The 11,462-nt window shown below is 42.6% G+C and overlaps 1 protein-coding gene across 3 annotated transcripts in view; it reads left to right on the plus strand.

Moving 5' to 3' along the window:
- The window catches only part of LOC140467009 (proline and serine-rich protein 2-like), a 64,223-nt gene extending 54,272 nt beyond the window's left edge, over positions 1-9,951 (plus strand). For 2 of the 3 annotated variants that reach the window (XM_072563023.1, XM_072563024.1), the window contains exons 2-4: positions 170-387; positions 913-1,150; positions 4,465-9,951. In XM_072563023.1, the coding sequence (XP_072419124.1) occupies positions 262-387; positions 913-1,150; positions 4,465-5,420 (1,320 nt within the window). In that variant the 5' untranslated portion in view covers positions 170-261 and the 3' untranslated portion in view covers positions 5,421-9,951. The remainder of the gene's footprint in view (positions 1-169; positions 388-912; positions 1,151-4,464) is intronic. The other variant, XM_072563025.1, reaches the window with a different exon arrangement.
- Positions 9,952-11,462: the final 1,511 nt, after the last annotated feature.

Genomic DNA, 11,462 nt, shown 5'->3' on the forward strand with positions numbered 1-11,462 from the left:
AGTAGGCTTGGAGGACCAAATAACCTACTCCTGCTCCTATGTCCTATGTTCCAATATTATTGTGTCAAAGAGTGAGGGAAGCTTATAATCAAGTCTTTTCAGACATATCACCCCCTGATATTGTGAGCTGAGAGTTTTCACTTCAGAACTCTTGTTTCACTCCCTGCAGGAGACATCGATTCCATTGGAAGGAACAGCAGGGATACACATTGATACTAACATTCAACATAAAATTCCTTCTGTTGCTGGAGTAGACCAGAAATGCCAGTAGAGTCGAGGTATTCTGAGATGGACTTTGACGTTACGCCTAGGAACAAGCTTCAGAGTGTGGGAAGAATGGGAAGTGGTGACAGTGGCTTTGGTTCCAGGTCCAGAAACTCCAATCTGGTAAGTGCCACAGTCTGACCAGGGAGATGGTGGTATAGTGGTAAAGCCACTGGGCTAGTAAGAAGTCACCATAGTCCTACCAGACCATGGGCTGCTCTCTCAGAGGGGACTGATGCTGGTTTAACCTTCTCAGGATGTTCCGAGGCAATTTGCAGTCAATAAAGTACTCCTGAAATGTAGTCACTATCGTGTAATGTTACAAAGTGAAAGTTATATTCAAGGAGTACGTACAGTTCTCGCCGGTTCTGCCAAAGGGTCACATTTGAAATATTCAAGGGCCATAAGAGACACAAGCAGATGTAGGCCATTCAGTCCATCAAGTGTGCCCCACCATTGAATGGGACTGTGCCTGATCTGATCGCCATCAGCTCCATTCTCCTGCATTTTCCCCACAGCTCAATTCTCTTACTGAGTGAATGTCTATACCTCGGCCTTGAAGACCTTATCTCTCTGCTGTGTACGTTTCTTTTACAATTTGATATTCCTGCATTTTTTTTTTGACTCCCCATTGGACTTTATCTGCAGGATGATGACTTCATGAGCTATATGTCTCACGAGGAAAAGGAATGCATTCTGTTCTTTGAGACAACTCTGGATTCGCTGAACGATGATTTGGAGGAAGGTTACTCTGTGTGCAGTGTAAAAAGTGAAGATCTGGCCACACCAATACAGACCACCCCGGGAACTGAAGAAATCATTGACTTAGTGGCGACCCAATCTCCGACAACAAAATGTATTCCTAAATATGACAATGTTCTTCCAGGTATGTTAAGTGGCCACACTACCTTGCTTTTCCCTCCATCTGCTCTGGGTTCAAATCAATGTCTCATTTTGTTACAAAACTATAGAGTTCCCTTCATATAGAAATAACTAAACATAGAAGATAGGAGCTGGAGGAGGCCATTCGGCCCTTTGAGCCTGCTCTACCATTACATCACGATCATGGCTGATCATCCAACTCAATAGCCCAATCCTGCTTTCTCCCCAGAACCTTTGATCCCATTCGCCCCAAATGCTATATTTAGTCGTCTCTTGAATACAGTTCGTCAAATTAATGCCAGCCAACCAGTCCTTCCTGATTTAACTTGCTTTTTCTTACTTCGTTCAACTGCACTGTTTCCTTTGCTGTGAATCTTGCCTCTTCTACCAGGCTTTTAAAGAAAAATAAATGGGAACAATTTTCTTCATTACATTAAATATGATTATGTGTATAATCTAGTGATGCAACACAATGGAGTATTGTTGTACCTTGCAATACACAGTTAATCCTTTATATCACGAGTTCTCAATGCTGATCAGGTCCCTGAGTATAGTCACTGGATGATTACATCACAGCAGGAGGCCATTCAGTCCATCGAGCATGAACTAGCTCTTTCAAAGAGCAATTCAGGTTGCCTCATTTCTGACTCCATCCCTACAATCCAATTATTTATCCAACTCCTATTTTGTAGGCTATTATTAAATTGTACCCACCGTCCTATGAAGCAATGAGTTTCAAATCCTTTGCAAAATATTTCCTTAGGTTGTCTCCTGGTTCTTATTCCATTTACCTTAACACCGGGTCCTCGGTTATCAACCTCTCCAGCCACTGCAAACAGTGAGAATGTTTGCTGATGGTTGCACAATGTTCAGCACCACTCACAACTCCTCAGATACTGGAGTCCACGTCCAAATGCAGCCAGACCTCGACAATATTCAGGCTTGGGCTGAAACGTGGCATGTAATACTCACATTACGTAAATAGCAGACAAAGATCATCTCCGATAAGAGACGGTCTGATCACTGCTGCATGACATTCAATGGCATCATCACTGAATCCACCACTACAATCATCGTAGGGATTACCATTGATCAGAAACTGAAATAGATTCACTATATAAATGCAGTAACTACAAGAACAGTTCAGAAGCTAGGAATACAGCGAGTAACTCACCTCTTGACTCCCCAAAGCCTGTCCACCATCTACAAGGCACAAGTCAGGAGTGTGATGAAATACTCCCCACTTGCCCTGGATGGCCATTTAAATGGTCATTGGATAAACATGTGGATGGTAATAGAATAGTGTAGGTTAGATGGGCTTCAGATTGGTTTCACAGGTTAGTGCAACATCAAGGGCCAAAGGGCCTGTACTGTGCTATAATGTTCTATGTTCTATGTTCTAACACTTAAGAAGCTTGACACCATCTAGGACAAAGCAGCCCCCTTGATTGGCATCACATCCCTCCACCACCAACGCTCAGTAGCAGCAGTGTGTGTTATCTACAAGATGCACTGCAGAAATTCACCAAAGATCCTCAAACAGCACCTTCCAAACTCAGGACCATTTAATCTGATAGGACAAGGGCAGCAGATACATGAGAACATCACCCCCTGCAAGTTTCCCTCTAGGCCACTCACCATCCTGACTTGGAAATATATTGCCGTTCCTTCACAGTCGCTGGGTCAAAATCCTGGAATTCTCTCCCTAACGATATTCTCTCCTGTGGTCAACCCACACCACATGGACTGCAGAGGTCTAGAAGGCATCTCATCCCCACCTGCTTAAGGAGCAACTAGGGACAGGCAACAAATGTTGGTCCAGCCAGCATCAGCCATGCCTATAGTAAGAAAAAAATTACCAATAACTACCAGGGTTATAAGTCGAGCAATTACATGGTCAACCTGTTCATGTCACTGTTATGGCACAGGGATAGCAAATCAGCCTCACAATCACTGGATTTGATATAGAATATAATAGAATCCCTACAGTGGGGAAACAAGCCCTTCGGCCCAACAAGTCCACACCAACCCTCCGAAGAGAAACCCGCCCAGACCCCTTCCTCTACATTTACCCCAGAATAATACACCTAACCTACACATCCCTGAACACTATGGGCAATTTAGCGTGGCCAATTCACCTGACCTGCACATCTTTGGACTGTGGGAGGAAACTGGAGCACCCGGAGGAAACCCGCACAGACACGGGGAGAACGTGCAAACTCCGCACAGACAGTCGCCCGAGGCGGGAATCGAACCCAGGTCTCTGGTGCCGTGAGGCAGTAGTGCTAACCACTGAGCCACCATGCCCAATTGTCCCTAATCAGAATTTATGAATAACAGTTCTTGGACACAAAGTTTATAACTTAAACAAAAAAAACAGATTTATTAATACTATAGCATTAGTGCAACAAATCTAAATGGCAAGGTCGTCCAGTAAATATACTTTAAACTTAATCTTTGATCATAATCCTCAGTCACACAGACAAACTGACAGACAGAAACAGTTAAGAGATAAATTACAAAGAAAAAAAAAGAATTGTCATTTGCCTTTTCAATTCTTGGATAATAAATTGTCCATAGGTATATAACTGTACATCTAATTTTATCATCACCGGTGAATGCAAACCGTTTCACTAGGTAACAGAAGTATTTACTTATTTCTTACAGACTGGGATTCTTTTCTCAGAACATTCAACAATTGCCTAACTGGATGAGAGAGAGAGACAAGTAACACAGAGCAGCTAGTTGTAAAGCTTCCAAAATCATTTTCCAGCTGCCGAAGGCAGTCAGAACCAATTCTCTCCCTTCCTTTTCTTTTCTTAATCAACATTTTCTGCGGTTGGCTGGTTAGCATTGGTCCTCCCTTGACTGACCAACTGAACATCCAACCAGACGCCATCCCAGAGCACAGCAGCACTTGATGCTGAACTACCCTTTTCCTTATTGGGAACACTGTTCCTCAGTAATTAAGATGCACTGTCCTCCAGGCCAGTCACCAACAGCAAACATTTACATTTGTTTTCTTTTTTAAAAAACGCGGTTTTCAAAGCTCAACTAACTCTAGCCTCAATTCACAATTCCACCTAAAAAAAGGAGAAAAATAAAAGAAAAACAGTGAAGGTCTCTATGTACTTTCATTTATCCAATGATTAAAATGAGAGTGATTTTATCATGGCAATAATTTATTTCTTCCTCCCATTGACAATAATTGGAGTCACCATCAATCCACGTATGGGAATAAAAGTTGTGACAATGTTAACTTGTGAAAAGAAAGGCATTTCCAACAAGTCAAAAACGTGTTTCTTTCTTTCTTTCTAGTTGACAAAGACAGTGGTGTGCTGCGGAAAGAAGAGGTTCAGACAAAGCAAGAGAGTCCACCTGCCGTCCCCCCTATGGCACAGGTTAGAAAGCAAAGAAGCTTTGAGAGAACTTTACCAGAATCGGAAATAGAGTCAGCCAGAGTCTCTTGGAGCCAGACAAAGCCACCCGGATCAGTGCCAACTCCGATGGTCATCGCACAGAAGATTGCAGAGAAAAAGGTCGGGAATGGGGTCACATCGCCTTTGTCGCCAAAAGAGAGGAAGTGGTCCACATCTGAGAGCGATCAGCCAGACTCGATCTCCCCGACCGAGAGTCATGAGTTTCAGTACAAAAATGTGAAGCTGCAAAGGTTCCCGTCCAACATCAGCATTTCTATGGCAAACAAGGAATACAACAACACCATCACCAAAGCAGCTGTCAAAGTTCAAGAGCGCAAAGCCCAAGTGTTGGCCAATCTGGGTGGGGCAAGCCTTCTTGCAGTTGAATCTGATGAAAGGCAGCAGAAAGATAAACTCAACGGCCCAAGGAGGAGCTTGTCGTTCAATGAGGTGGTGGCAAACCAAGTGAGGGGTGAGACCCCGAACAAACTGGGGCTGGTCAAAGAATTGGACGAGTCTGAGTCGGATAATCCCAGTGGCTTCAAGCCAAAGACCAGGAATCCAGCTCTGTCTCAGTCAATGAAGGTCCAGCCTGTGTCCAACGGTGCCCCTGTGACCAATCCCATCACCCCAGCTGTGAAAGCTCCGGTCTCCAAGCCTGAAACAAAAGAGATTCCTGATCTCGGTCCCTTAATAACTACTTCTGAAATCCATAGGTCAAGGTCCATTCAAAGACCAACTGGGTTCAGGTCTCAAGGAATAACAGTCCAGTTCTCAGGCCGCGGAGCAACAAATGATTCCCGCAAAGAAGCTTTGCGGAAATTGGGCTTACTGAGGAGCAATGACATTCAATGAAAACTTGATGATCACTTTTCAGGGACATTTTATGATGCCTTTTGTTCAAGAGCAAGGAAGACGATCCTGCTTCCCTGCTGCCTTTAAATATAACCAAAAGGATTTCTTTAAAGTGCTAGCCCTTGACTAATGATGGCTGACTTATTGTTGAGTGATCAGAATGACACGTTGACCAGAGAGCCTGCAAACTGAAGCAGATCTTCACTGATCTCTCTCTTTTTTTTTAATTCAGTGGAGATGACATTATTGGCCAGAATGGATCAAATTCGGGTCATTGTATATGTGATTCTCATCTCTTTGAGCTTGTTTCGAGCACTGTGCAATGTTCCAAATGGACCTAAATTGGAAGTATTGGTGAACCTTGGGCTATCTCAGCTGCAGGAAGATGAATCACCTAAGCTTCAGACCATCTTCAATGTCATAAACCTCACCAATAAGATGTAACTCACCAAATCATGAATTATAAGGAGTGGAAGCGACTTGGCTACTTGCCCAATTTACAACTGTCACAGTGCAGCTATAACCCAGTGACAAGTTGCTAAATTCTCTGTTTATGTGAAGCAGAGTGAAATACTCTACAAATCACATTTGGAGAATACGTTTGTTTATATGACTCCTGTGCTGTTAAAGTGTGGACCTTATCTACTAGACTGTACTAATCTAAGCTCATAAATGCCAACAGAGTAAGGTCCCTACACCAAACAGCTCCCCCAACTGCCAACTTCCAGGCTATCTACTTGTGAAAAAAAACTGTCAAAGTGACAGCAGCAAACCAGCCTCTCTTGAGTTAAACACTAAAATAAAGAACTCAGGATGCTGAAAAGGGATGCTGAAAAACTGAGTCAAATCAGGTTGTATCAGAAGTGGACTAACTGCTTACTAACCCAAAGGAAGGTTCAAAAGTGGAACTTATCTTTAAGGAAAGACAACACCATTTTTATTTGTATTACATTTGTCTTAACATCTATGTTATAAAGAGCCACAAACTCATTTTAAGTAATACATTAACCTTTATTATTTGTTGGACAATATGATTCTGTTCATAAAGTTGTTGCAATTGGAAACAGTAGATTTATGAACAAAGTACAATTTAAAATCACATAAAGGGGAAGGAAAGTAAGGGATGTGTTTTTCTTTTGGTCAAAGTGCTTTTCAGCAAATGAAAACACAATGCCCATCAACAATTTACCCTGTTCCAATAACATCCTTAATGACAGAGAACAGAATCTCTCTCCAAACCCTGGTAATCTATCAAGCTGTGATCTCTAGCAAGGCTACACATGCAAATCAAGAAAGTGCAATTTATAGAGACTATAAAAGAGTTATTTAAACCTTACTAACGTTGTGAGTGCTTCTCAGAACCTCTGTTGTGGAGGTGCTGGTGTTGGACTGGGGTGGACAAAGTCAGAGGTCACATGACACCAGGTTATAGTCCAACAGGTTTATTGGAAATCACCTGATGAAGGAGCAGTGTTCTGAAAACTTGTGGTTCCACATAAACCTGTTGGATAATAACCTGGTGTCGTGTGACTTCTGACTTCAGAAAACCTCAGGCACTGTGCTCCTCCCTTCCACAATCTTTGTCACTCTCGCCTCTACCAAACAAATTGCCCTCAAACCCTCTGTCCTGTTATTAACTATTCTTTGCATTTCTGGCCCATCAGTAGTTGCCCTTGAGAAGGTGGTAGTGAGCTGCCTTCTTGAACTGCTGCACTCCCTATGCTGGGGAGACACGGCAGTGTTGTTATTGAAGGGAGTTAAAGGATTTTGATCCAGCGACACTGAAGGAATGTTGTTACATTTCCCCGTCATGATGGTGAGTGGCTTGGAGGAGGATTTGCTGGTGGTGATGTTCCCACTTATCTGCTGCCCTTGTCCTTCTGGATGGTAGAAGAACCCATTTTCTTGATTACTAGTCGCAGAGAAATTGCCACAACGTCACCACCTGTGACGTTGCCCCATTTCCCAACCCAATTTTGTGCTCAAGGTTCTACCTTCCTAGTTTTGCATCTCTTCCAGAATTCAGTTGGAATCTATTCACTCGGGTTTCTGCCCATCTTACAGCTCTGATGTAACGTTAACCATATTTAGACAGGCATCTTGTGTGGCTGCAGTCAGGATTCTTTGGTTTTAGTGATCCATCTCCTCCATCCTGCAGCCTTTGATGTGACTGACCCAATGTGATGACACTCCACTCACTGCCCAGTCAGCGAGCCACCTGTTCCTGCTCCTACTCTTTATCATGACTGTGTGAAGTATCTCATTTCTGCCCCTACACTGTGGATGCAGCAGAGAGCCAGGGGTCCATCATTAGCCCCTTGCCCTTTCTCAATTCCATGGCCCATGAAGACATCATTCCCTAAAAGCTAAAAATAAATCTCTGCACTTTTTTGAAATGCTTGTGATGTTTGTCTGCCGAAGAATTCAAGCCATGACAATTCCACTGGATTTACATACTGTGCCACTAGAATCAGACTAGTTACAGTATGGATAAAGGCCATTCAGCCTGCCCTATCTCTGTTGGCTCCTTGCAAGAGTGACTCAGGGGAGTCCATCGTCCAATAAAATATTGACACTTAGTTGTTAGTTTGACATTTTCTGGCAAAGATATTCACAGACTATCAAAAAAGTGTGGTTACAGAGTAACCAGGATGCAAATAAGTATCTCCTTTGTTTGATAGATGGACATCATTTTTGGAACCCTTTTGTTCTCTGAAAAGGGTATGGAAGGTTTGGGATGGGTCAGGATGTGTGAGCTAGCTCTGAGACTGATACACTTTTTATTCCATTCAGGTTAGGTGGATTGGTCATGTTAAATTGCCCATAATGTCCAGGATGTGCAGGCTTGGTAGGATAGGATTACAGGGATAGGTTGGGAGGGGTTGGGTCTGGATAGGATGCTCTTCGGAGAGTCAGTGTGGATGTGATGGGCCAAATGGCCTGTTTCCACACTGGAGAGATTCTATGATTCTGTGATCAAGTGATGTGAACCCCACTCAGACAAGAGGAGTTGAAATGACAGACCAGCCCTGGTTCAATGGATATTTTCTAATCGACGTGTTCAGAGATGCCATTACACACCTCTGGGGCAGATGGGACTTGAACCCAAATGGAATGGTTCAAGAAGCCAAATGGCCTTCCTCCAGTTCTAAGCTTCTCAGTTTGTGACCAGGTGAACCCAGAGCAGTTTGGTGCTGTCCTCCTCTCTTCAGTTATTGATTGGGATTTCTGCTGGTTTCTCAGGGACTGTTCCTTACACAGAAGGAAAGCTTTCCCAAAGTGTTGCCATGGTGATGGCAATTGGTCACATTGAAAATAAAATTGTCAAAAAGAAAATTTCTAGCAAGACTGTTATCCTCTGGTCCCTTAAACTTTCCTTCCTTTTTGATTACTTCAGTTGGTAGGTTTTGTACAAATGGGATGTTTTGTGTAAATATGTATGAATGGCATTGTAACAGAATATTTTATATAATTTACACAGATGCTTCAGGTCAAAATCTTTATTCAGTGCCATCTCTATACAATAAACTGAACCGTTCACAATTACTGTAACTATTAACTTCAAATCATGTTTTCCACATTTTTCTTGCTAGCAAAAGGTTTAGACCATGTGTCATTCTCTCTGAGTCATTAGTACAAGTTTCACACCTCAAAGTCTATTGGCCATCTCTTTGGAGTCTTGCTTGACTTGGTCAGACTTCCACTCACTGTTGGTCTTAAATTTGGGATGTCAAGGTTGTAAAATATTTAAATGAATCGACCCCCCCATTGCAGGAGGAAAACATCTCGCCCTCACTTGTCCATGTCAATGGTGGCGTGATTCACAATTAACACTGCACTGAATGTTGCAGTGTATCTGAGAATGATCCTCCAAATAAGACATTTTGGAAAGTAGGACCATAAAAAATAGGAACAGAAGTTGGCTATTCGGCCCCTCGAACCTGGTCTGCTATTCAATAGGATCATGGTCGATTCAACATTCCTCACGTCCACTTTCCTGCTCTTTTCCTGTGACCCTTGATTTCCTGACTGATCAAGAATCTATCTCCACCTCGATGATACAGAAGGACTCTGCCCCCCCAGCTCTCTGTCGAGTTCCCCATCTCAGTCTTAAATTGCTGTCCCTTTATTCTGAGACTGTGCCCTCTGATCCTCGACTCTCCCACGAGGGAAAACACTCCCTCAGCATTTACCCTGTCAAGCCCTTGAGTTGTCGGCACAATATCTGTTCTTATTCTGGTTTGTATTTTACAACATTGTTGTTTAAATCAAAGTAATTCTGAGTCTTTCCATTCAGTGACTATTTTTTGCTGCATTATGAGGTTCCTCCTCCATGTTTTCTGCTGCATGCAGAGTGACTAATTGGTTAAAAGATTTTGAGGTGAACATACAGAGCTGTGCGCTATCATTGGAGTGGATGACCTACACTAGAATATTGTGAGCTGGTCACTAGTTACAGTATATTCATAATGTGAAGTGCTTACTAACTTTCAGCTCATCACACCAAATAAAACTACAGTGATGGCCTGTTCATGAATTAACTATTACATTTTTTATTATATTTGCATATATATTTCTGTCTTTTCAACAGATCATTTTGAAATGCATCCTAATATTAAATGATATTTATGCACATTGCAAATATAAACATTTTAAAACTAATTACTTCACTTGTGTTCCACTGATAAATCACATACGTGTACACTTGAGTACAATTATCAAACAAGTTAGACAATTTTTTTTAAAAGACACTGTGAATGTTCTGGAACAGTTGTGTGGGGGTTTTTGGTGGGAGAGTTCCTGTATTTCTTATTGTAAACATTAAAAGACTACAAATGTAAAGAAAACGATTCTTGCATCGATGGGGAGTTTTCATGGTTAAAATTACCTTTTAGAGTCATAGAGTCATGGAGATGTACAGCATGGCCCTTCGGTCCAACTTGTCCATACTGACTAGTCATCCCAACCCAATCTAGTCCCACCTGCCAGCACCCGGCCCATATCCCACCAAACCCTTCCTATTCATATACCCATCCAAATGCCTCTTAAATGTTGCAATTGTACCAGTCTCCACCACATCCTCTGGCAGCTCATTCCATACACACATCACCCTCTGTGTAAAAAAGTTGTCCCTTTGGTCTCTTTTATATCTTTCCCCTTTCACCCTAAACCTATGCCCTCTAGTCCTGGACTCCCCGATCCCAGAGAAAAAACTTTGTTTATTTATCCTATCCATGCCCCTCATAATTTTATAAACCTCTATACGATCACCCCTCAGCCTCCGACGCTCCAGGGAAAACAGCCCCAGCCTATTCAACCTCTCCCTATAGCTCAAATCTTCCAACCCTGGCAACATCCTCGTAAATCTTTTCTGATCCCTTTCACGTTTCACAACATCTTTCCGATAGGAAGGAGAACAGAATTGCAAGCAATATTCCAACAGTGGCCTAACCAATGTCCTGTACAGCCACAACATGACCTCCCAACTCCTGTACTCAATACTGACCAATAAAGAAAAGCATACCAAACGCCGCCTTCACTATCCTATCTACCTGTGACTCCACTCTCAAGGAGCTATGAACCTGCACTCCAAGGTCTCTTTTGGTGCTGTGTTGAGGGGCATTAATCTACAGACCAAAGTCCATTAACAAAATGTCAGTTTTATATTTGTTTTTCGGAATTGGGCATTGCTGGCTAAGCCAATGTTCATGATTTGGAGATGCCGGTGTTGGACTGGGGTGGACAAAGTTATAAATCACACAACATCAGGTTATAGTCCAACAGGTTTAATTGGAAGCACTAGCTTTCGGAGCACTGTTGGACTATAGCCTGGTGTTGTGTGATTTTTAACATCCATGGTCCATCCCTAAAATCCATGGAGAAGGTCTACATTTTGCTTCCAATTAAAAATGGAGAAACGATTTCTATTTTGTGCAGTCCCTGAACAGACTGCTGCCTCATCAAACTTTGGTCCAATGCCCACTGGATGTAGTTAGTCATTGTCCATCAGTGCTTCTGCAGAGTTGGAAGATATACATTCCT

Source organism: Chiloscyllium punctatum, chromosome 44 (assembly GCF_047496795.1).
Source record: "Chiloscyllium punctatum isolate Juve2018m chromosome 44, sChiPun1.3, whole genome shotgun sequence".
NCBI lineage: Eukaryota > Metazoa > Chordata > Chondrichthyes > Orectolobiformes > Hemiscylliidae > Chiloscyllium > Chiloscyllium punctatum.